This window comes from Athene cunicularia (genome assembly GCF_003259725.1).
Source record: "Athene cunicularia isolate RWA chromosome 1 unlocalized genomic scaffold, athCun1 chr1_part1, whole genome shotgun sequence".
NCBI lineage: Eukaryota > Metazoa > Chordata > Aves > Strigiformes > Strigidae > Athene > Athene cunicularia.
In genome coordinates this window covers 108,278,679-108,305,670 of record NW_020799091.1, presented here as the reverse complement: position 1 = coordinate 108,305,670, position 26,992 = coordinate 108,278,679, and the positions used below count along the sequence as shown (strand labels likewise).

General features: G+C 36.9%; 1 protein-coding gene across 5 annotated transcripts in view; it reads left to right on the top strand.

Moving 5' to 3' along the window:
• The window catches only part of ROBO1 (roundabout guidance receptor 1), a 643,819-nt gene that overhangs the window by 524,662 nt on the left and 92,165 nt on the right, over positions 1-26,992 (top strand). For all 5 annotated transcript variants that reach the window (XM_026851549.1, XM_026851531.1, XM_026851540.1 and 2 more), the window contains one exon: positions 7,702-7,859. In XM_026851549.1, coding sequence (XP_026707350.1) covers positions 7,702-7,859 — 158 coding nt within the window. The remainder of the gene's footprint in view (positions 1-7,701; positions 7,860-26,992) is intronic.

Here is a 26,992-nt window from a genome sequence, read left to right as displayed (position 1 = left end):
ACCTTTTTCCAAAGAACGTAACTATTGACCTTCAGTAGATACTAAGATCCCAGTTTGCTGGTGCTGTATCAATCAAAAACATTACTCTTTGGAGATAATACATTTTAAAACAACTTAATGGTTACAGTAATAGAGGCAGTACATTTTGTTAACATTTTAGACATGCGATCTAATTTCACTGCTTATATTTGATACATTTTACATCTATATTTAACTACTTTTGTGTCTTGGTTCTGTTCATTAGTGCTAAAAAAAATGCTGTTTCTTTCTTGCTTTGACCACCAGTGCTCTTCAGTGGTGTCATCAGCTATGAAGTACTGATAATGTTAATAATAAATTACATTGGTTTGTAACATGAGGTTATTAGCTCTCCCTTATACCTTTAATCTGTTAGCATTCTTACAGCAGAATATGGTGCCAGATCTGCATGCTTGATGAGAAATAGACAATTTCTGATTGCTGGAAATTCTACATTGCTGTGGTGGGCAGTAGGAATGCAAGTTTTCTGAACGTCTCTTTCTAGAACAGTTTAAAGCATTCTGTGTATACCATTTACTCATTCATTCATTAGTTTATTTTCATTCATTCAAATTAAATAATGCTATTCTTTGGCACTCTTAGTTCTTCCAAAATTAAATTACTGGTAAAATTTCTGTATGCCTCTTACAGTGTCTACCAAAGTCTTAAATGTTGTAATTTCAAATTTAAAAATAAATCATTGACAATATGAAATGTTAGGAAGAGAAAGAACATAATAACGAAAGGCAGATCTTAAGTTGTTTCAGCATCAAATTAAAAAGAAAAGGCCTTTTAAAATCTCTTCTAGCATTCATTAACCCTACAATTTCTTCCATGGTGACATCATGGAGGAAGTGTTTGTGAACCAGCTGCAAGATTCAGGTCAAGGATATCAACACCAAATCATATGAATACTAAGCAAAGAACACCACTTGATTTTAAAGTACTTTTGTTTCTTCAGGATTTCAGGTAGTAAGGTTTGCTAAGGGGCAGAGTTTAAAGCAGAGTAAGACAGCACTATATTAATACATTGACTTCAATGTCTTGCCATAAACATTAAAAATTGATCTCTACTGTGATGAAGTTACGTGATGGTCATTACTTTATGATCTCTTTACAGTGACCACTCTCATACTTGGAAACCTATTCAATGTGAAAGACTGTGCAATTAGGGAAGTCCTGTGTCACTGGACGGTTGGCTCTGTGAGAGAGTTAAACTGTTAGGCTACATGTCAGGTGTTTATATAGTTTTCAATCTCAGAGAAGGCAGAATGAATATTAAAGACCTACTTACTGAATTGATTGACATCTGCTTGTCTGAGAAAGGTGTAGCAAGATCCACTAGCTGAGGGCAAAGCACTTCGAAGTAGGAATCAGATGAGAACTGAAAATGATGAAAGTGAGGACCCCTACGCAGGCTGGCTGCTAAATGAAGTGGCTCCATACCTGTTGGAGGCCATATAAAAATGTAGACGTCGTTTGAAACATCAAATACCATATTGCTGGACTTGATTGCTGCATAAAATCATTGCCTGTATTACATGAGTGATCTTGTTAGATTATCATAACAGTAATTTATACAGACTATTTATAGCCCTACTCCTTTTGTTTCACTTTAATGACTGTACTACGGTTAACACCAGTATTAACCTGTGTTTAACATCTTCTGAAAGGAAAATAAATATTTTTTTTCAGGGAACCAATTTTTCCTATATATGACTGCATGGAAACTTTTAAGGGGTTGTCCTCAGAAGAGAATATTTCTCATTTGTAAATTAAATGATCAAGTTCTAGTCAAACCAGGTAACATTCTTATAGTTCAATAAGGTCTGAAATCCATTTTGGTAAGATGTGTGTTGACTTAAATCTGATCATACATGCATTTTTTGTTCCTTTTTAACTTAATTAAGTGCTACAACACTTTCCTGTTAGTGACACGCATGTATTAAAAATGATACTCTGACAACTGTATAAATTTCATGCCAACAAAGTCTTTAAACAAGGTATCATAGTTCTGACTAATGCTTAAGTTAGTTGTAATTAAAATTAAGCACCTGGTTTGAAGCACTGTACCAACTGACAAGCATCTTATAATATATTTGAATGCCAGAAATGTCTGCTGTGTTTCAGTAAATTTGAATTACAAGTTTGATAGGTAGTGGAAAAAAGGGATCGTTGCTGGTCCTAAATTACAGGAACTGTTCTGCTTTTGAATAACAGCTCAATCGTGACTAAGAAATAATGAGTTTCTCTTTGATTCACGGGATCAGAACATTTATATAACCTCCTGAATCCCATTTTTCATTTTCCTAATCTTACAGCATTTTAAAGTAAGCACTCTTCTTTGTTGTTTTGTTCCTCATATTTTATTAGTTGGATTAAGTATTAGATGGAAGCTTTCTTTATAATACAGTTGTTTCATTGGTGAGGGAAAGGAAAACATTGAATTACTTGTTATATATTTACAAGAATTAAAATCATAGAATTGCAGGATATTAAAATTAAAATCTATTACATGGGATTTTTAACAAAATTAGCCAAAAGACAGGACAGTGGGCCATTAAGGTTGCATTGCTCAGCTTTAGCTTGTAGTTTGATGTTAGCACGTTTTTGTTTGCTGGGTGGAATCTTCCTCATTAGCTGAGGTCTGGTTGTTTTCTAAAGCAATGTGAGGAATGAACATTTCTTCTAGTTATTTCATTTTTTTTTTCCCTACATTTTTGAGGCATGTGCTACAATAAAAAGAAACATTTAAATTATTTTCATGCAGAAAGAGTGGAAATCATTGGGATCTCTTTTGTTACCTAATTGTGTGATATTTCAGGTGTCTACTCTCTCTCTCTAGCAAGTAGACTTGCAAAATAGTGTGCTGTGTCTGAGAGAATGTGAGTTAGTGGGAAGCAAGTCTGGATGATGCCTTTTATAAGAATTGGATTAAGATGGCCTTGATCTGATTATGCAACTGCACCCTGAACATCTTCATTTTCCCCGTCTTCCTCTGTTCACTGGTTGACCATGGCTGTAGTATCTTGGTTGATGAGCGATCCGAGATACATTGTGGTGCATTGCTTTGAACTGATCTAGCATGAAGTGTCTAGACTACAATAGACCTGTAATCAAAATTTTCAGGAGATTAATTTATTTCCAGTTCTTAAATGATACCACCTGTTAAGGCATAATACCCACTGTGTATGATGGTAATTGGTGTGTTCCTTACAAAGTCATTCTTTTCACATATTGACTAGAGCTTTATGGTTGGTTTCTTTTTTTCTTGTGTTTTCTTTACTGTCTTTGAACTACATCATAGTTATTTAATGATAAACCTTAACATTAATCTTTCTTAATTATCTGCGGTGTGTATATATAAAAAAAAAAAAAAAAAAAAAAAAAAAAATCAGTAGTTGCTCCCTTCTCTTTTTCATAGTAGCCAATGAAGAACTTCAGAAAAAAACACCAGGTGCTGCATTTTGAAAAACACTGTTTAGAGTTTACTCAAAAAATGCTGTCTCTACTTACTTTGCTTGTCAATAAAAATTTATCCTCAAGTGATTGCTAGTTCCTTCTGCTCTGGGAAGGATTCTCTGGGGAAAGTGCCATTGTTTCACTGATTGAATAGTACATGGTATTAAAGAGTTGTATGAGTAGTTGACTTTCAAGTGGAGTTACAAAAGTTGCTGTTGAACGTGATTAGTTCAGCAAGCACATGGTTCAGAGTATACACAGCAAGATCATGGAGTTGTCCTAGCTATGCAGTGACAATAATTATGATCATTATTTATTTTATTTTCAGAAATATTAGAGTAAAATGTTAGAAAACCTTACTCACAGTATGTCAGAAACTTAGGGGAGGATTATATCTATGAATATTTTACACTGAATTCATTTAAAAAGAAAGAAAGAAAAAAAAAAAAAAAAGCAATCATCCTCTTAACTTACCTATTTTTATTCCAGCTGCATATATGTAGAAGGAGGTGCATGCAGTGAAATTTGACCTTTTGGTGACTGAAAGCACATGCTATGCTGGATTACAAAGTATACTTATGTCTTCAAGAGGAAATGTATTCTCATTTAAGAGTGAGCCTTGATTATGAAGGACTGAAAAGAAGTTATTTTTTTTCATAAGAAAAAATTTAAAATTTATAACTTCATGCAAGATTGCTAGGCCTGAGGCAAAAAAAAAGATCATGCTTCTACTTTACAGCTGCAAAAATAATTACATGATGACTATCTGTGGAATAATATTTAATGGATTACATTTTGTTAGTATTTCATTATGTAATGTTAGAGCCAAAATAACAGTAAATGGAAAAAAAAATCCTTGTTTTGATGTATCTATGGCCTGGACCTTTGATGTCCTCCTAAGGCATTCTTTTAAGCACTGCTTAATTTGTGAAAGGTCTTGGTTTACAGACAAGGTACTATGCTTGTAAAGCTGATATAAGACTAAGTGTAAAAATTACTGAAGTAATTTGTTTTTATTACACAAGTACTGGACTTCTTTGTTGCTTCAGAGGTGCTAAAAGCCATCTAAGGTGCTATCTGATAGGCATTCCTCTTAGATTTATGAGGTCTTTCAGACTTGAAAAGCACTTATGGTTTATTAAGATCACTTCACTTGATTTTTTTCTTTTTTGAACTTAAGGGCACTTCTTTTTATATATGTCTTAGCTTTATCCAAGTGATACAATCTTCAGAAGTAATAAGACGCTTCTTACTCATGGTCAAAACCCCCCTTTTATTGTGTTGCAATAGAACTGTGCTGTAGCAAATAAACACTTCTGCACTTTCATGTGCTGTTGGCACTGGGAACTGGATGTATGGGGTCTTTTAGTAATTTGGTGCAACTTCTGTTTCGTCTTCTTTTATGTTCTTTAGTTTGTAGAAGTGAAAAAAAAGAAGCAATAACATGACCAGTGGCTCCAAGCCAGATCAAGTCGCTATTAAAGTAAGCAGAAAAAATTCTTTGACTTCAGCAGAAGCAGTGTCAGCCTAGCCACTTATGCTACATGATTTACTGCATCTGGATGGCTTGAGGGCTACTTGGGAATACAAGAAGTTGCATCTGGTTCTTAGTGCCATATTCAGTGTAAACGGGATAAGCATATATAAGGTTTTCAGTGTATGTGAGCAATATTTTAAAGTTCCCATAACCAAAATAATTTGAAACATCCAATTTTGATGCATCAATATTTAAGGGAATGAAGTAAGGGAGCTGCAAGAGAATGCAGGTTGTTTTGTTTTGTTGAAAAAGAAGGGAAGCTAAAGGATTGGTCTTTTGACTTAACTTTCTGAATAACTAAAAATTACGTCATCCCCCTTTCTGAAAACATAGTATTTCCTCTAGATGTAACCCAGATTCATTTCATCACTGAAAACATTTTCATTTTGCCCTAGTCCATAGAAGGAAAATATCCATGTGTTTTGCTTTTCAGAGAGAGAAAATCTTTGTTCTTAGGTGGAGCATGCTTTCTCAGGTTTTTTACGCCAAACAATAGGTCCATGGTTTTGTTTTTAATAAACATTCTCGATCTCTTTGAGAGACCTGTTTCATCCAAGAGAACATGTTCATCCAGTAGCATCTCATAGACCAGAGACCTCCAGAGGGCCCTTCTAACCTACATTATTCTATAATTTCTTCATTAAGTCCTGTCATTCTGTTGTATTAGTTTGTATTATTAAAGTGATAGAGACATTTTATCCATAACCATCCTCTTTCACTGTATCAGTATTTCCTGATATGAAGGCATCCAGAAACCTCAATAAACTGAAATATTTGAAGTGTGAATGTTTCAATATGGAATGGAATTGTTAAATTCAGATGAGCTCTGGTGAGACCTACAGTATAGTCCAGTCTTGTTGGTACATGGATGTTCTTTGGTACTTCCAGAAATTATATGTTGTTTCTAGAACAGTGGTAAAATATTCTGTATTTATTGCTTTTGATTCCCATCTACACTTCTACCTCAGTCTTGAACTTTCCCTTTTGTCTATTATGTTATAGTGAGCCAAGCTGGACACATAGGCTTGTGACGGTAGCCACTGAATGGTAGTGTATCAGAATTTAAGGTAGATGGACTTGAGGAGAAAAAATAGAAGATAGTCCTACTGATTAACAACAGTGCTTTTTGCCAATAATCCTCCAAAACAAAGAACTACAAGTAATTTTTGTTCCCTCCCTCCCTTCATTTTAGATTGTATAGCATTGCAGAAAGTAGATGTGAGAAAGGTATGTACCTCTGTCCCAAAATAGATGACCCATTTACCATCAGACCATTTTAAAAGGTCTTAACAGCACGAAAGACCTTAGAGGAATGGTTTGCTGGCAGTACTGTACCTGCCAATCTGTGAGCACTCCCATGTTCCTTAACATCTAACAATAAATCACACTTCACTTTGAAATGGCATTAACAGCCAAACCACTATACAGTAGTGAATGTCCATATATCTGTGGTCCAAGACGAGGGGGATATATTTTTTGCTGAAGATTCTTGGCACTATTTATTGTTGACACAAGATTGTTGTGGGTAGCAAGAGTGACAGATAGCTTTGTCAAAATCCTAACAGTCCTTTGGCTGTAATGTACATTTCCATTACGGTATTCTTTCTTCAGTGTGGATGGAGTAACAGCAGTGGAGAGGACTAGAATGTTATATTTGTTATCATTTGAATTATTTATTTTTAGGTTAAACCTAATGCCACTTACTTGGCAAGATTTAGGAATGCCATTATTCTGTTAAACTGTGTCCCTGTGTAGTGGTCTGCTGAGCACAGCATGATGTCTCTCTTCTCCCAAAAAGAAAAATAATCACACCACTATTGATAAAACTCATAGAGGGTGAATAGAGGGAATTAGAATTCCTAGGTGTTGGGGTTGCCTAAATGATAAGAAAGAACAAATTCTAGTAATGAAGCTGCAATAAAAGTGTTTCTTTCTATGAAAGGTACTAAAATTGGCTTCTTCCAAATGAAGGATATGGGCCTGGCTCAGGCTAAGGGATGACTGCCAGAGACAGGAAAGATTTTATTTTTATTTTTTTTTTCTTTAAAAAGACACAAGCCAAATTGCAAAGATTACTTTGGCTAAGGCTACACAAATGATTGGTGTCTTATAATTTCAACAAAGAACTGGGAAGTTTAATTAGTTTGTTCATTTTTTCCATAAATTCAGGGATGAATGCAATTCATATGGCCATGGCCAGTGGCCAATCTTTAACCATAAACGTTTGAGTTACTGGCAGGCTGACTTTGTTCCTCAGAAAAAGAGGGTCAGAAAGCAATCTCTGCTTCTCCTAAAGTGATGTTCTACCTGAGCAGAAGACATCGTGCCTTCTTCGGCTGTGATGGGAATCCTGTTTTCACACGCTAGGCAGACACTATGCCAAGTACTACCAGTGAGTCAGCTCTTCTGTGCGGACAGTCCTATGTTTGTGTCAGCCTTTCACTGCTGTCAGTGTTAGTCACTTGGCTTGTATGTTGGAAGTTAAATGTGAGCTGTACATGGGTTCTCTGTGTTACTCTGTGGAAGTACCAGAGACCATCCACAGATGCCAAATGAAGTTCATTAACTGAATTGTTCATTAAAGTACAACAGCAATAGGGACCATTAAAGGCCAAAACAAAACACTTTGCTGTGGTATTGGTGTAGTTGGGTAATTTTTGACTTAATTTGTTTTATTCTTTCAGTTCTACGGGATGACTTCAGACAAAATCCATCAGATGTAATGGTAGCCGTGGGTGAACCTGCGGTGATGGAATGTCAGCCCCCAAGAGGTCACCCAGAACCCACTATATCGTGGAAAAAAGATGGGACCCCTCTAGATGACAAAGATGAGAGAATCACAGTAAGTATAAAAAAGTTTTTCAAACAATGCAAAAATCAACTAATCTAAGTCTTTCGAGCATGTGGGCATCCAGCCATTCTGTAAGTTCTAGGATCAGTCCTTTCCTTGCTTCGGAGGCAAGGTTAATTTGCATTTAGCTTGGAATGTGTCCTCTAGTTTCATACCACTTCGTTGCAGAGTATGCATTTGTTTGTTAAAGAGGACCATGTAAAACCTATGTTCTTCTCTTCTTCAGAGGAATTAGAAGCTTGTGGAAATGAAATTCGTTAAATTTGTCACTGTACTATAATTTTCTTGCCTTTTATCCACCTACAAATTTTTGCAACCTATAATATCTGCTTTCTTTGGTTGGAAAGAGGAACTACTAGTTGTCCATGTGAGGCCTTCTTTTGTAATGCTGTTGAAAAGAATCTATGCAGAAAAGTTGTATTACAAAGGATAAGAACACTTTTGGGATATAGTCACGGTATTTTAGAGAGATGATGACTTATACTGCCCTCTGAAATTAAGTTCTTTTCTCATTAGAGGTGTTGTCATACTCATTTGTATCTGTAGCTTGCTGAATACAGTGCGCAATGATACAAGACTATGGATAAAGCAGCTTCTCAAATCAGAAGACTATCCTTTAAGTTTTTGACATGTGAAACAAGCTAGTGAGCCTAAATGGCTTGAAGAAATGGCAATTGAAAATGGAGTTCAAAAATCATTTATATGCTGCCAAGATGGTGATGCAGAGCATCTTTCCATCTGATAAGAAACCATGTCATCCGAAAGCACATACTATGTAGGATCCTCTTGGTACTGGTAGGATTACTTGTAAAACAAGATCAGAGACACATACAACTTATATATCTCAACTGTGTGCTGAAATGAGAGAATTTTTTAATGGAAAAACACTTAAACCCCAGCAACCTAAGTAAAAAATTACCAAATTACCATTTCTGTTTGAGATTTAAATTGCCTGTTGTTCCATTTGTTTTTTACAAATCAGACAAAGCTCAGGCTTTCTGTAGTTGTGGCATATGCATACATTTAAATTTTTAAGTACCGTACTGAACCTATACTGATTACTGGCTATTAACTCAATTCCTCCAATCATACTTGCTAAGAACTTGCAATTTCCTTTTCAAATCTTCCCACTGTGACAAGTCAATTGACCTGAGACAAAGAGAAGATTCCAGTGCTACTTTTTCTCAGGAAATGCTTTCTAAACTTGCATTTTTTATTACTGTAGTTTATTCTCTTGAAGGATTTTCAGGTGTTGCCTATTAAGTACATTTCTTTCATTATATGTGAAAACTGTTCTCCCAGCTGCCAGAACAAAGACATACTCAGAACAAAAGCAAATATCACTGACTGGCAGTGCCACCTGTATTTATTAAAACCGTGCTTACAATAGAAGAAAGTACTTCAGTTTGGTTTTGTTTTCTGGTGATTGTATCAAATAGTCACCTACATAGTATTCTTTCACCATGACACCTGGTGGAGTATCTTGCTTTATCAGTTTCTGCTTCCAGAAACAAACAAATGAAAATTAGTTTTGATGTAGGTGTAGATATATACTTGCTTCACGTGCCCAAATGAGTGATTGTTTTCTGAGATGTAAATTAACAGTGCTGCAATAGCTAGCTCTACTGCGTTCATTTACGTCACATTTGCTTGTCATTGTCTTAAGCAACACTATTAATATCATGACTGCTTTCTCACACAGGCAAGAGACTGAAGCTACATTGTAATGCAGATTTGTGTCAACTTACAGCTGTAGCAGAATCGTGCCAAAGTGGATAAATATGCATTCAGATGTACACCTTAACGGCTTTGCAGTAACCATCTGTATTATCTTGCTAGTGGCTGGGAAGCAAGGGGAGATAGGGACATGGAATGGACAGCATGCTAAAGAACATATGAGCAAAAAATATTAATTTTGAGCCCTGACTTAGAATTATTCCATCTTGTTAATTTACCTCCATTAGGTCATTTCCCTTTCAGTTTAGCAACAGGAACATGAAGAATTAAAAGAGTACAACAGTTGAAACAAGAATGAAGTTGTTGGGTTTTAAGTGATAGTTTTCATTTTTGCAGGAAATCAACCTTTTTAAAAAAAATGTTTTTCATTTAAGTGCCTATATTTAAAATTAACACCTACATTCATTTGATGGCAGAATGTTCATTGACTCAGTGAGACTAAATTTCAGGTAATATAGTTTACAGGCATTACCTTCCTCTCTTTCAGCCTTGAAATTACCAGATCAGGAAATGTCAAACTATATGGATTGGTGCTCAATATATTTGTAATATCAGTGGGCATTTAATCAATGAAAATACTTTAGTGGCTCCACTTCTACAGCTTTTCCAGTTGTTTTCACCCTTAAAGGCTTGTTGATCTTTGAGTTACTGCTATTTTAAGAGTTCTGTAAGTGTCAAGGGCTGTTTAAAGCATTTCATACTAATGCTTTCCTTTCTGACAAGAGTTTTAAAATAAACATTTAAATTGTAATTTTTTTTTAATAAGGGATGATGCTTGACACCTTTTTTGATACATATCTATATTTTCTTCAAAAAGATGAAATGTGCATGAAGCAACCTTATTTTTAATACACAGAAGCTTTTTTTCTCATCTGCAATGACAATGTTGATCTTTGACTGAGCAGTACTGGGCTTTACAGAGTATTAAGGGTGCTGGAGAAACAGCTGGGTGGTAGCTTGGTTCCTGATAGAGTTTGAAGCAAGAGATCTGGATAAATAGCAGTTAAATAAGATCCAAGTTAAGGCCCAACTTCCTCTGGAATGCACTAAAAAGAAAATATTATTTTGTCCTGGTAGGGTTAAGGAAATCGATATGTTTATATAGGTGAGATAATAAAAATCAAAGTAGTCTTTGCATATTTTTGGTCCATTTGTAGGGCAAATAAACGTGCTTTGAAGAGAAATAAATTTATATGTCTTTCAGGTTATAAACAGTAGTGAATGGAACAAGTAAGAAATGAAAGTGAGGGTATGAGCACAGATATCTGTGATGGGGATTATAGTAACAGACATTTTCTTTGAGCGCTGCTCTCCCAGTAGTGCTCTGTTTTAGCACAAGTTGGACTCTGTGTGGGCTCTTCAGTGTACACATGTCCACTGGGTATGTCTGATGAAGAATCATCATCAAAATATTTTTTTCTCTCTGCTCTTGTCTATAAACAGTTTTCTCAGTGCATTGGAGCTAAGCATGATCTTTCTTATGTGTATTCTTTAATCCACAGTATGAAAGCATATGCAAGATGTGGCTAATCCCTCTCCATATATTACAGATGAAGCTGGAATGACAGTCTTGCATGTGAAGCAAATGCTTATCTTGAACTTATTCTGCTGAATTGCAAAACAATTATCACGAGGCCAGAGCAGAACCAGTGTGATTCTGTGTTCATCTAGTTAATTTTTCTCCCAGAATTACTGTGGAGTCAAGAATCCCTCCTATAATATATATAGATGAAAAGGAGTGCTTTGGTGCAGCCCAGTGAATAGCTCTAATTTCTCACTATGAACAGTGTAAAAAATAAAATGTATTCTTCCAATTTCTGAAATGTTCCATCTGCACTAGGAGAGGCTGTGTGACTCTCATCTTGGAGCTGAGGTAGAGAAAGAAGATGCAAGGTCTTTTCAATGAGTGGAGAGAAGGGACCTCACTGGGTGGGGAAGCTCTGTGGTCTGTTTCCAGACTGTAGTGGCGTTTACATGGTTAGAATCACTGTCTTTCCAGGTGAAGTTCATAGACCCACAAATTGCCTGGAGTGAGTATCTAGGCCAGGACTCCAGGCCCCAGGACAAGAGGCCTGCTGCCAGCCCTATCAGTCTAGCCATCTTTTTGCATGGCAGCCCTGTGTCATAAGGATGTAGCCACCTGTTTCAGGCACTTACCTTGATGCCAAAACCTGTGAGTTTGCATTCCCTCTGGCTGAGGAGGAAGTGCAGTCAGCCTAGTTTCTGCTGACTGCTGTAATTACTAGGCTTGGTCTTTCAAAATGTATTCTGTCTAGATGCAGTTGACAGGAGTATAAGTGGCTCTGAGTACCATTAGCAATGACTTGCCTGGATGCTCACACAAATTACAGTGAATATCGGTTGCTTGTAAGCCTGTGAATACCTCCAGTGCGCCTCCATTCACTTCTCAGCCATCTTCCTGTTGTGCCCTAAAACCTCTCATTACTTTTCAAATGGTTTCCCCACTGTCTTCCTACCACACACCACTGCAAAGAAACTTTCACCTCATTCCCCATCCATATCCTTCATCTCACAACCTGCCCTTGCATCCACCCAGCCTATTTCTCCCACCTGTCTTGCCCCACTCTGTCATCTGATTAGTGCTAACTGCTTGTGTGGAGGTAACAATTTGGAAGCTCAGATAAGCAAAACCTCCTGCTGTATGCTGCAATATAAAGGCACTTTTCCTTTGGCTTTGCTGTTAATGTAAACGGCTGGTGTGCTGTGATTTGTAATGAATGCGGTGTTGTCTGTCTACATTAGATTTGCTCAAGAGCCTCCCTTGAGGAACTGTGTTGCTGCTCTGTCTTCTTTGTGAATCCCAAATGTAGTTACCTGTATATAAGATGCTGACATTAGTAATCTAACCAAGATGGTGGGGCCTTTGAGGATATCTTTAGGCAAAACCTGGCATAATTACAGACGCTCAGGAGTGCAAAGCCTTCAGAGGATTTTGTGGATCTCCCATCTAGACAGGGCAACCTGCATGTGCTTTTGGATCCTCTATAAATTTGTCTCATATTTTAGGGCCTGTGCCTGCATAATTAGCTAAGCCTCAGTAAAATCAGGATGCAGTTGGAGTGCCTGTAATTATCAGTACTTTTCCAGTGGGAGAATGCATACATATCTTGCATAAGCTCTGGAGCAAGTTGATGTTTGAGCCAGGTTTGGAGGTCAGAATTTCACAGATGCTTCTGTTCCTACCCCATGACCAGTAGTAGCTCATGCTTCAGAAAGCTTCCGAATTGTTCACATGAAGTCATGGTCTAGGTGATAGAAGAAAAAAAGCTATGCATACTGAACATGAAATTTTAATGGGTAAAATCTTTTACATATACATGAAAAAGGATGCCGGTCCCTAAAAAAGAAATCCTTTGTAACTGAATACAAAAAGCAAAGCCTTCGCATTGAAACTTTGGTGCAGCACTGTGATTGCAGTTTCCTCCTCTTTCGTATTAACTCTTATCTATCATTTATCCTGAATCATCCTCATTTGATTTTTAAAAGAAAAATCTTGAGAAGCCACTTATCTTTCCTTGTTCAAGTTTCTTAGCTTTTAAGATCAAAGTTACAGGATGAATAATGCATACAGGTTTTCATTGATTTTTTTGTGTGACTGTCTTGTGACGTCGTTTTGAATGACTTCGACTCTTAATTTAGGTAAGTTGTAACTTGAATTCTTGTTTCTTGTTTTGTTTCCTGGCTCTGAAATAATACATCACAAATACGAAGCATTTATTCTGTCTTGCACAATGCTATTTTTACACAAGTGAGTGATGAAAGTGTTTCCTACAAAATGTGAAAACAAAGCCTCTGATCTTCTGCTGTGACAGGAAAACTTTCTTAAAGGTACTGTCCACAGGAAGATGCTTTATTTATTTGCCCCAAATTTTCTGTTAATGAATTGTCAGAGAGAACTTGGTTCATTCTTCTTGGTGGAGACCATTCACAGCCTCATTGTGTTTTGACAAGTTTAAAACTACATAGGTGATCGCAGCAAGATCTTGGTCATAACAAGAAAGAAGAAAGAAATGGAAGAAATTTCTATGCCTGTCAGTTAAAAAGGAGAAGAGAAAGCTTTGTTAGTTCTGGCGGGAACAGTGGAAAAAAGCAAAAATTAATTATCTATTTAGGAAAGAGGCCTTTTCTTCCAAAGTTAAATTGCAGTGGGAAAAATTGCAGAGAGGAGGTGAATCAAGAAAAAGGAAGAAAAACTGATTGAATTTGTTGCTGTCTGCTGTGCAGGAGTAACAGTCTTAACCCTTTAAAAAACAGCAATGCTCCTGACACAAAGCATACTTTTACAGTGCCACTCCAAATTAATTCAAGATGTGTATACTTATTTCTTTCTTCATTTCTCTCTTTTTTTTTTTTCTTTTTTTCTTTTTTTTTCTGGCCTGCTCTCTTTTTACATTACTTTATTAATTGTGAATCTCTTAACATCTTAATGTCCCCAAATTGCATGTCTTAGATACATAGCAAAAGAATGCATATTCCTGTAGATGTAATGCTAATGGTAACATAGTCTGTCCTGTGGAGAGCTGCATGAAAGATCATGGCCTGGGTACACAATAGAAAAAGCAATGGGGGTGAGGGGAAGGGGGTAGCAAGTACATACAGTTCAGGGTTTTATTTCATTTTAATTGTTTTTCTTTTGGGGGGCAGATTAAAGGGCAAGCAGCAATTTCCTATATGCCCCAAGAGGGTTAGAAAGAGAAGTGTATTTTTTGTCATGATTTGCAATATGTATTTGTTGCCGCCCAGCAATTTCCTTTCTTCCTAGTCCTTTTTCTTCATTCTGTCTCTTTCTTACTCCATAAGAGTGTTGGCTCTATTTCTTTTTCCTTCATCTGCTGATCCCTAAAATGGAGGCTTCCTTGAGGATCAAGACTGGTTTTTCTTCTGCTATTAATATTTCTTCCTTTGGCATCACATCTGGAGCTGCTGTGAGTTAACCTGGCACTCCAAAGGGAGAAAAATCTAAAAGATTGTGAAAAATAATTTGCAACCTCACAGCTGTCCCAGAGGATAGGGGGAATGGCTCTAAATCCTTGTGTTTCCAAAATGTGGCGTTGTTTTGACATGTTCACACTTAAGGCTCTGTATCCGGGTCCCTGTTGCTCCTGCTGTGCTCTTCAGATTCCAGAAATCATTCAAAATGTGTCTTCTGGATCATCTCCCTTGTTTTCTGTTATGACTATGGCATATGCTTCTATTGTCTCCTGCATTATCATCAGGGCACCTTCCCCATCTGCCTCCTTGATTCTCTCTGCGTGCCTGGCTTTTCCCCTGCCATGTCTAAACCACTTGAGTTTCCACATCTTCACAACCACTCTTTCTTTGTTAATACAGAGAGTTCTCAGGGTATCTTCTGCTATGCTGCTACTTTGCTTGTCATTTTTGTATTATCACAGCCATATCTTACATCTTTCCCATTATATGTTTATCTTTGATTAACATTTGTCACATCATTTTGTACTTCATTTGTGGGGTTTTTGACTGAACATTGACTTCTTTCACAGAGAACCCTACCCATCCTGGAAGGCTGTAAAAAATCTGACTAATAACCTAGGCTAACAGAAAGAAGAGAAAATATCAAGACATACTTTCATTTTTGTATTCATTTTCCTCTTTCTCTTATTTCATTCTATTTGGAGTCTTAACCATGTTCTCATCATTATTCAGTCTCAGCTCTTTGAGATGAACCTTTTCATCTCTAAGACATCCATGAGTAGTTTCCAACTCTGACCATAGCTGTTAATAGTGACAACTTGTATTTCTCAAAGTACTGAAATAAAGATGGATTGAAAATCCTAACCTGTTAGAAGATTCTCTCCTTGCAGATTTTTGCAGGTTTGCGATTTTAAAGAGCATAGCTATGCAGACTTTGTCAGGCAGATGTGAGCTCATTCAGTTCACTCTTTGAATCGACCAGAAGCCATATGGCAGCGGTTAATGTGGCGCCGAGCTTGAGCTAATAAGCCCTGCTGAGAGACAGGCTAGATCACTCTGGCACGGTATTGTACTAATATGACCACACAGTTTCTGTTGCACTGAGGGTGAGGGCAAAATGAGCTTGCGTTGTCTTGAAGTCTCCATGTGCCAAGCCAAAGCAGATGGCCTGAAAACGCCCATGTGGACATTCCCTTCCTTCTCTATAGCTCTTACAGTCAACTGTCCAGAATACTTCTTTTGGAGGCAAGATGCTTTCTACATAAGCGTGATGTTTTCTGCAAGAAATTGGTGAGGAGAAAGCTCTTTGGTCTAAAGTGTTTTGAGTCATGCTCAATGCCCAACATTGTTCTAACTGGTTTAAATGGCTCATTATTAACATTGAATCTTCTATGTAAGGTTGCTGGATAAATTGTAGGACAGGTTAACCATGCATTGGTTCAAACTTAACGTGATGTGTCTTTTCAGTAGACATCTCCAAAGGAAAATATTGGTCTGTGGAATTAGTGGAAAGGGAGGCAACATTATGACACAGGTCAAAAGGGTGGCCCAGTGTCAAACAACTGTGGACTGGAGAGGACACCAGTTTCTGTAGGCTTATGGTGTCTATCAGAGAGATTAGATTTCGCATTTAGGACCAAACTGACCTCCTGTGCCCCCAAGGTCATGCCTGGTAATAATGTAACCTACTGTGTGAGGTTATGAGTTTACACTTACCAAAACCACTAGAATGGAAAATCGTCATAATTCAGTGTTAGATTAAATGGTCATTTAATTGCTGGCATTTTAAACCAAGTTATTGCTGCTCATATTGTCACTATAGCTAAGAATATCTGTTCCTTCTGTTTTTTCTCACACTTTCAGAAATGTTCCTTTGCATCAGTGATGCACATTGCTTCAGCTATTTTGTTGCCACTTAAAATGTTAGGCATTAGACATGCATAGCTATGGTTTCTTTGTTTCACCCAGCAGTACTGAAAAGTACTTCTCTAATGTGAGCTCCGTATCTATTTTTCTTTGCTCAACTGTATTTTACACTGATTTCTACTTTTAAATATAAAAGTAAAGTGAAGAATGAAGTTCTTTTGTCGATACTTTACAGACTTAAAGGAATTTGAAAACTCCTCATTGAGTCAAAATTCTCAACAGATTTCTTTTGTCCCTAGTCATGAACTGATGACCTAGATAGTAAAAGAAAATAAATGCCTGCAGCAAATGGAGTATGTGTGAGATATCTGAGTTTTGAGACTTCCACAGGCCTAGACATTAGACTATGAGGATTTTCTTGTTAAAATGGCTTATTGAGAGTTTTTAACCTTTGGGACCATCTGAAATTATAGAAATGGTGTCTGGGAATCTTCTCCTTCAAAAATAATAACAAAACCCAGGTGGCTGTTATCTCAGACTAGGTTGAGAGCTTGAGCTATCCGGAGCGTGCAGGACTTTATGATTTGAATGGTTAGGAGCAAAGGTGATTTATTATGCTGAGAAAGTAAATTCTTTGTTTTGTTTGGCTGACAGTCTAGTTGTTGGGGTTTTTTGGGATGGGCAAGGGAGATGAAGAAAGGATGTGGGAGGGAAATTATTTCTTCATTCATTTTATTCTCTTAATGAAAAAGAAACATTTTTATTTGGTTAGTTTTTTAAGCAGTCAGGAAAGGAGCCTTTGCTTATATTACACACAATAAAGATGAAGATTGGGTTTAGAACGTTAATTCTTCTCCTCCCCTCCCTTCATCAACTGTATGGAAATTGTAGATGTAGAGTGTGGATGTCCTCCTCTAAGTTAATAATCCATTTCTGGAGACACTATTCTTCCCAAACCCTTAGGGACTGCTGTGCTGTGTGCCTTCTCCAATTCCTCATCGTGAGCAAAAACAATGAAAAGCAAAGCAATATTCAAAGAATCAAACTCTTAAATCCTTTTATGAATCTGAAACACTGAACATTAGGACTCATGCTGGGAAGCATGCACACTGTGTGCAGGCACAAAGCACATTCAGAGTAGAGTTCAGTCCATTGGACGTGGGATTTAGGATCCCTGCACATCAAATTTGAAAAAAAAGCACTAGAAATTTTCTGCATTCCAAGATTCTTTCATGCAGTCTCATGGACCTGTGAGCCTTTTATTTTTTACTGTATTTACATTAGCTTTATACTTGTATACCGAGATATTTCCGTCAGTAAAGCATGAAAGACACACAAATATCCTGCAGAAATCAGTGGATTATTTGTGGCAAGTCCGTATCAGTGAAGTGAAGCAACCCAGCTCTTCACTGTGTTCCCTGTTTTCCAAACACTGAAACCCTTTTCATTTGGGCGGCGGAGAGGCGGGGGGAAGTACATTTTTGTTCTTGAAAGTCTCTAGTGGACCTTATAAATTTGATTGTTCTTGGCATTTTTGATATTTCTAGTCACTTGCGCACCGCAGCAGCCACATGTTGTCACTTAAAGTCTAAATATCGGATAACTGCTAACTGAGACTTTATTGTGTATCATGCTTTTTTTAGGAATTAGTTTTGTAAAGTAAAAATGACACTAACTCTAAAAGCATGTTTAATAAAACCTCAACAATCTATGTGCTGAGTTTGCACATATTATGTTCTCACAATCAAAAGAAAAAATGTAGAATAAAAATAGTAGAGAAGAACAGTGTTCATTTTTGGAGCCTTGAACAGATGTAAGTGATTAGAGCTTTTTGTTTGGTTTGCTTTGATTTTTAGTCTACTTTTTGAAAGTTCTGTCAACTTCATTTTTGCTTATTTCACTTTGTTTGGATAGTTTTGCCTTACTGAGTTTCCTGTGATGCTTCTGGTTATATGAAAAGTCTAGTCCAAATCACAGCACTTCAAAAATAATAATTTTTCAGTTCTTGGGTTTCTTCAACCCAACAGAGTACTTCTCTCTCTCCAGGTAATAATATACTCACAATTACTTACTGCCAAGTTCAGATATTCACCACGTGCAGTAGTGTGGGACTAACATACACATTGCAGGGTGTTATTCCAGACTCCTGTGTAATATTATGCATACCTTCTTGTGGTTGCCCTCCTTAAAAGGGAAAGAAAAAAAAATCTGCTTTCTTTCCTTATCTAGCTGTAGAACAATTTTTGCTAATACTTATGCTGCATTGAGCATTTAGTTGATCTTTTTTTTTCCTCCTGAAAAATTATTATCTAACAAGAATCTATTTGTCACATGGTCACATAAAGATTGTTCTTTTATTTAATGTGGAAGTGTGGGTGGTTAGTTATATGTGGATCTAATTATACTATTTTTCTTCTAACTCAACAGCTTTGCTTTTGCCTCTCTCTTTATTGCTGTTGTCAGTTGTCTACTGTCTCTGCTAGGTCTCCTGGTTCTGGCTGCATGGGGGAGAATAAATTGCACAGAGGTAAGAGGGGGGAAAAATGAGTAAGTTCTTCCCACCTATATGTTTAAAAGAGAATAAACCCCACAAACCTTCTAGGGAGAATAATGATGTTAAAAAAACTTGGGAAAGTTAAGTGCCTTCCTGGTATATATCTTGAAGTATTTTTAGTGTTACACACAATATATTTAATTTTGAAACTAGCCAGAGATGTATGCTTAGGTAACTTTCTTTCCCTCAGAAAATCTGAAGTTTGGTTCCTTGAACAAAATGGTTATGACTCAGAATCTCTTAACTCTTAAGTTTGTGTATTTTGCATCATTGCTTTTCCAGAATGCCAAGTTTTTGAATGCAGAAGATGTTGATACAATGGCTTGGACTTCCCTTCACCATGGCCCACTTCTCAGACACTGTAAATGTTGCTATTCCCATTCATGTGAAATCATTTGTCTCTTAGGACTACTTTGAACTCTGGTGTTCAGTTTGAGCATTTCTCTTGGAGTAAGACCTGAAGCAAATCAAGTAGGAAAAAAATTGCTTGTTCAGGGTAAAGTGTTACCATAGAAGCTGCAGGTACCTGATTAAAGCTGGTTTATGGTTCATGGTAAGTATTCCAGGAATCAGTGTTCTGCTCTTCGTAGACCTTTACACTGAATAGAATTAAAGATAAGCTGTTTTTACCATGAGACTATACAGTCATTGCAACACAATTTTTAAAAGTGACCTGCAAAATATTTTCCTACAGAGAAAATTATTGTACAGTAAAGGAAAGATTGCCTTGAGGTAGAAAGTCTGCAATCTAAGCAAAGCAGGTAGCTGGGCTGTTTCAATCTTCCTGTGTGATTTTTGATAAGTCTTGAAGTTGTTCAGTACTTCTTATTCAGCATTTTGTGAGTTGTGGGTCTGAATTCATTCATAAATGTAAAGCAGCCTGACACTATTGCAACAAAGTTCTGTTGTGCCACTTTGCCAAAGTGCAAAGTGTTATTACATCCTACATCATAAATAGACTCCTTTTTTGTAGACAAAACAGTAGAGTAATATTCTCACTTACGTACTCAGGCCATGCTCCGCTCTAGGTATTTGTGATTGCATAATCCTTCCAGGATCTAGCCCAGTACAAATAATTTGAGATTGTCTTTTATTTCAAATGAAACATCTCTTTACCTTTACAGTTACATGCTGAAGTGTCAAAGTGGGTTTGAAATTTTGAAATTATTGTCCCATGTATTCAAGGATCTCAAAAGTTTATTAATAAACTAGGAATGTCTTCATAGTACTACATTGTGCCATTATAAGTCCTCAGAAATTTGCATTCACAATGACTATGGTTAATATGATTCATGAAAATACATTTTGCATACTTCCTGAACTCCTGAATGTGAAATTCTGGTATTACTGAAACCAGTGTTAGTATTAATGTTGTCTTCACTGAGACTAGCATTTCACGTTTTCCAAGCATGTATATAGTTGATTTATAGCAAGGGAGAAGCCCCTTTTTGAAGTGCTAGATGAGTTGACATTCTTCATCTTTTTGCTGCTGTTGTTGATACTGCTTCCCTTTTTGTTATTGGCTTGTTTGTCATTAAATTACTTTTCTTTTGCCAGCTTGAGTTTCATGGACGTACTCCATACTCATTCTCATTTTTGTCCTAATGAGGCTTTCTGCTAAGAAAATTTCTGTGTTATATGTCTTGCCAGTATCTTTTGCATTTGTCATTCTTAAATATTAGGAATTACCCAACTGGAAGTGACAGCTGTTACTCTCCTTTTGTCATCCAAAATCAAAGGTTCTGGAGATATACAAGGTCGTCTATTATATCTGTTATTCTTGAAGCTAACAAATATAGGTAGTTGTTACAGATTTTTTCAGTAGGAAGAGAAACCTTAATTTTAGAAATCTGAACATTTTAAGTAGGATATGGGAAAATAACTTTTAAAATTTGCAAAATTAAGTGTAGCTGGAGCAGCTAGATTAAATAAACATGATAGCCTACTTTGCTATTAAATTATATCAAATATATTTATTTTAATATATAATTATTTTGATATCAAATATAATTATTTTGATATTAAATGATATCAAAATAACCTTTGAAAATGTTCACTTTTAGGATTTCAACAGGTGGCAAACTGTGTTGTCCCTATGTTAACTCTCTTAACAAAGATTTCTTCTACTGTTATGAATATAAAGTTCAAGAAAAAGGCACTTCTTCATCTTTGTAACACATGCGTTTCTTAGACTGCAGTGTCAGTTTTACTGTGCTGCCCTGTCAATGAGTCTCAAATTCACCTTGAAGGATCACCCCCAGGGATGCCAGCTGAACCTTTAACCCTTCTGTTCTGACTGTCACCGAGGTTAACACATCATTAAAGCCTGTGATGTTCAGGATACCTGTTTCATATGGAGCCTTTATCAACCTGCACTCTTTCAAACAACTTAAACAGAAGCCTCAGTCTTTTTCATAGGAGTATGTTTTGATTATATTTGGGAATTAATTATATTTCTTCCTAATTTTGTGTTAAAATAGATGTGAAATTTTAGAACTTACAGCTTTATCTCTGTTTTTCCTAAATTATTAAAATAACAGCTATATGGTTATAAGCAACAATAAAAAAAAGAGGAAGAATTTTCTTTTTAAATTTGAAAATGGGCTGATTCATACAAGAACTGTTGCTTTTAGTACTACATAGCTACACAGTGCAAAGAAGTGTATGGTGACAGACAAAAAGACATCGTGAAGTGTTGGCTTTGTGGGATAATTTCTAGCTACTGACAGGTTAAGGACACTTTATTTGGAATTGTCTTACCAAGATACCATGTTGGATAGTTAGCTGGTTATAATTAAAAGAGGTTTTGGTTTGCTAACCCAGAAATTTATATTTGCCAGTACTGTTCTTGTCTATGGTACTGATATCTAGCCAAGGGAACTCTTTTATAAAAGAAGTCTGTTGACACGGATTTTCCAAATTCATATCAAAATATTGTTTTAATACATTGTACCCTAAAAATGTGCTTTTAGCAGAGTTCATATTTTTTTCCCAAGATTGTCCTCTGATAAAGCACATAGGCCATTTGGCTGGCCAGATCTGCTTCTGGATGCTGTTAATGGCCATCAGTTTTGTGTTCATGAAATAATAAAAGGAATAGATACCAAAATAGCTTTTATTCTCTCTCCTACATTGTTTCAAATGACTTCCACATAGTCTCATTGGAGAGTTGATACTAGCTAATGTTGAAAAGTTTTCTATGTTAAAGATGACCTATTTATTCAGGTACAGTGGAGAATGCCAATGCAATTTTTGTTTCTGCTGATGGAGGACATGACATTTAATCCCAAGCAGCACATAGTCTACTATGTTTTACCTTTGTATTCTTTCCTCCTTACTTTCTACAGAATGCAGTCTTTATAATAGGTCTACAGGCATTGCACCTAGGTATCTATCTGCAGCACTATATGTGAAGTTATTCTATGTCCATTTCACATTCAGCTGAGAGAGTTGAGATATTATTTGGACTGTGTTGTATCCTTCTCTGTCCTCACCATAAACACTGTGTACACATTCTTCTAGGTAACAAGCCTTATATCACTCCTTTCAGTTAGATATATGTCATTTTCCTTCTCTTAGACTTGTCTGGAAATTTGGAATAGTGTAGCAGCTACACTGGCTCCATTTAGGTGTGATACAATGGTTTTGCCCTTTGGAAGCATTTAAACAGTAGTTGACAATGTGTCCTGGTTCAGCTAGGATAGGGTTAAGTTTCCCCAGCAGAGAAGGGGGAAGGGATCTCTAGCCGGGTTATTCATACCATGCTGACGTCAGGTCCAGGGGCGGAGTGCAGAAACTTTTTCCTTTGTGGCTTTGACGGTGGGGAGCTCACAGCGGGCTTGTTCTGTAACCATTTGCGGTATTGCTCTGTATATCTTTTGTCTTGCTTACTGTTATTGCTGTTTATTGTTGTTATCATTGCTGCTGTTGTTGTTCAGATTGTTTATCACACTGTTGTATTAAATTTCTCCTTATTTTAACCCGGGTTTGTGCCTCACTGCCAGCCTGACTGGCTGAGGGTGGGGGAGGGGCAATGACAATGTGGTCTCCAGTCCCAGCAGGGCTTAAACCACACACAATGTCACAAAAGAGGTTTCTGAAAAGGAAAAGTATGGTTTATTTAACCACATGATCATACAGAAAAAGAAACAATACTTCAAACCACTCCAATATCTGTGTATCTAGCTACTTTAGCATACCTTCTTCCAAATCCCCAATTAATGAGCTTCTGGTCTTCCACTCCTCAAGGAAATGTGCATCTCATTAAATCCCTCTTCTTGCTTTGGTTTTTGCCTCCTCTTACATCTCAGGAACAGAGTTGCTGCTTTGGGCCACAAGGATTTCAGGCTCAGCAGAGGCCTAGTCCTCCGCTTCTTAGGTGAACTTCTCCTAAACAGTTCTTGAAAAGTTATCGTTAAGTTGATAAACTCATACCTTTGTAGTATATGCCTAGGCAGTCCCACTATAAAATTTGATGCTGTGTGAGAAGAATGAGCCTAGATCAAAATCTAACATGTTATTAAAGGCAATTCTAAATACAGCAAATACAATATTATAATATTCTATACATAGAATGCCGTATATATCAGATTGTTCTTTGCATGGATCTTTGAAAGTGTCAGTAATAATATCTATAATCTATAGTACAGCACTCAGTTCTTACAGGACTTGAACAGAAGCTTGAATCTAACAGGATTGTCCAGAATTTCTGTATTCAGAAATTTTAAAGAATTAAGAATTTTCCTGAAATATGGTGGAAATCTATTATATTCTGTCAAATATTTCTTACCAAATTTTAGGTCTGGGGAAAGCATGTAGCATTTCATTGCAATCCACTGGAAGTGGATCTCATCAAAGGACAAAACTTTTTAAGGTCTTATGGCACTTTTGGAAAATGTGTAGTAACATGTGGAACTATCTGAAAGGTGAAGAGAATCACCAGAACACTTTTTTTTTTTCCCTCTGTATCAAAGGTTCTCTAAAATTATGACTTTTCTGGTCATTACTGACTCCCATTTTCAGTAGAATTTGGCTTTCTTTTTTCTTCAAAAAAGTCAGCAATATGGCTGTCTTAGCAAAAGTCTGTATGAAGTACGTGAAGTCTAATCCCAAATAGTATAATGCAAAGTACAATGCATAGTTGATGAAGTCTTAGTTCAGCTGACTATTTTGGTTTTACACTTACCATACTTGAGGGTTTTTGTCCTTAATTTCTCAATGCTTATTCAGGGTTTGAAAACCACATTACTAGTCTTACATTAAAAATTAGTTTGCGAGGGTAGCAAGTATCATTTACTCACCATCTCTGGACATAAATAAGGAAAGCCAGTGGATCTATGTTGGAACAAACATGTCCTCTGAGATGAACAAAGGTGAACTTTATTGTTAACAAAATTTTCTATAAGGTTATACCTTAGTGCACACATCAGGGTACTGATGTGACCTACTGAAATTTATGTACTGCAGTAGTGGTTGATCCTGTTAATGTTTGGTTTTGTTGGAAGAGGAAGCAAGAAGACTAAGAAAGCTTATTGATAAGGTCTTTTTTATTTGTATAGATACTGTCAAGACAGTCCTTTAAATACTGTCTTCCATGCCTGTTCATATATATCAGCTTTCCCCAGAATTCTTTAGTGTGTGTTTTTGAATCATTGTCCTTGACTTTCCATGAGGTGCGTCATCATGGGAAGGAAGTGAGCAAAGGAAAAATTTGCAGTAACAGGAACAACACAGAGAAGTGCCAATAAATAAGTATTTTTCTTAGAAGTATTTTTATGTATTTGGGTCACTGATAGGAGTCATAGAGTGTCTCAGGAGTAGTGAGTTCAGACCTTGATGCGACTGCAGCTGAGGGCAGCTCTTGTCCCATTTGTAAATGATCCCCAGTCAGTCACGATGGCACTCAGTGTATTGCATGGCATAGGCTACAGGCAGCACTTTTGGTGATCTGCATTCAGGACCAGATTTTAAGAGTGGAACTGCGAACTCGACTACCTGGACATGTCAGTATGTCCATCTGAGAGTCAGAAGTTCTTTTAAATTCAAAAGTATATCTTCTTTTCTGTTTGTCCTGTTAAGTAGCTAGCAAAGAAACAGTAATATCTTTAAATGTTAAGTGTTTACTTCAGACTGAACATTTGGGTTTGTAGCTGTTTTGAAAGCATGGTGTGGTGGTCTTTGTGTTTTACTGTGGGAATGCAATTACAGTTTTTACCTTCCTGTTGCTGTCATAAAAAAAAAAAAGGTATTTCATACCAAAAGAACTGAAATCTGATCAAGTAACACTTTTTGTTTTCTGTAAAGATCACTTCCTATTCATTATGTGTTTTTACACTGCTAACAGAAGATGTCAAAGCTTCTTGTTTATGTTAGGGTACTACTAGTTTTAAAAAAAAGCATGCACGCAGCCACAAGAAAAACTGGGAAAATGAAAGTGCTGAGTAATTTCAGTTTCTCTGCCACTTCTACAGGCCCATTCCACCCATAACAAACTATGAACAGGGCTTGACCAGCTAGATCATATTTTAGTTTGCTTTATAAATATGAATGGAAAAAGTCAAGCAGCTGATATTTCCAGTGTCCAGAACAATTTCTCCCTGCTTTCAGCCACTTTTTTTTTGGTCCACCTTTTCCATTGGTTCAGTTTACAATACCCTTTTAACAACAACAAAAATTGTGCCAGGAGTTTAAACCCAACGTGGCATCTGAGAGGAATAGTAAGAAACTGCTGCAAAGGAAGCAATTAGCCCAGCAGGGCTCCAGAGCCCCTCTGAATAGCTCGGGCAGCTCCCGGCTGCGAGCAGATGAGGCAAGGGGAAAGGCACCATTCTTCAGGCTTCAGTTTCTTAATTCGCCTTGGCTATTCACACTGTAACCATTTCCATTTATACAGTGAGCAATAAGCAGTTCGCTGCTCCAAAGGCAAGGACTGAATGGGAAGAGCAGAACTGGTGGGCAGCCTGTTCCTGTTGACACAGGGGCCGTATTTCTCAGCAGTAAGCCTAGCAGTAGCCCACAAACGACAACACTCAGAGGGTATCATACATTAAGGGACAGTGATGGGAAATGAGTGAGCATCAGGGAGAAATGATCCAAGTGCATATAGAGAATGGGAATAGTGTATGCTTTGTTCTGCTTGGTTGCAACCTGTGCTGGAGTATTTTAAGGATAACAGAAACTCCAAGTAGCTCCTGGATTCACTGTCCTAAAGATCAGCTTATATTGTATAGCAACAGAGGACTGTACACTTGTGAACAGACCGAGATCTGCAGGTCACTCACTGGCTGTTGAGTCTGTCTGGATGATCTGAAGTCAAGCACAAAAATAAAAATAATGACACTGGGCTGCTGTGTGGGCTGGGGAGATTGGGACATTTGATCTTTACCTCTCTGTCCATACATTCTCCTCTTTATTCTTTGTAAATCTAAATTCTAGCATCTTCCAAGAAGGGACCTTCTCTATAGCTCGAATATCTGGCCCAGTGACTTTTCAGTGTTCGTTCAATGAGAATGAAAGTTACAGTCAGATTTGCTTGTGGTTGCCTGTGACTGTAGGTTTTTGCCTCAGTCCTGTAGCACAAAGCTTGTGTGCAGACCACAAAAAATACAAAGAAATCTGAGATTTATGATTTGCATGTGCTGCAGTCACAAGAGCTGCAGTGATCGCTGATGGAAGGGTGAAATGTGGCAGATTAATATATTACTTTTTTGTTTGACTGTTCATGAAAAATGAACAGTGGTGGTGCATGTGTTCCTTCTTTTGACAGCATTAAACAAATTATGTGAAAGGTTTAATGTTTTCCCAATTTTGTATGTCCAGCATAGTCTAAAATTAAGAGTTCTACTAACCTTAGGCTCAGTCAGAGATAAATGCAGTAAAAATTTAATCCAGGTTTATATGCTTTTTTGAAGTGTGGTTACATTTCCATAACATGTCATCTTGGTCAGAAGTCAGAGAATCAGTAATTTTTTTTAGTTATTTTACAAATTTTTTTTTTTTTTTTTTTTGGGGGGGG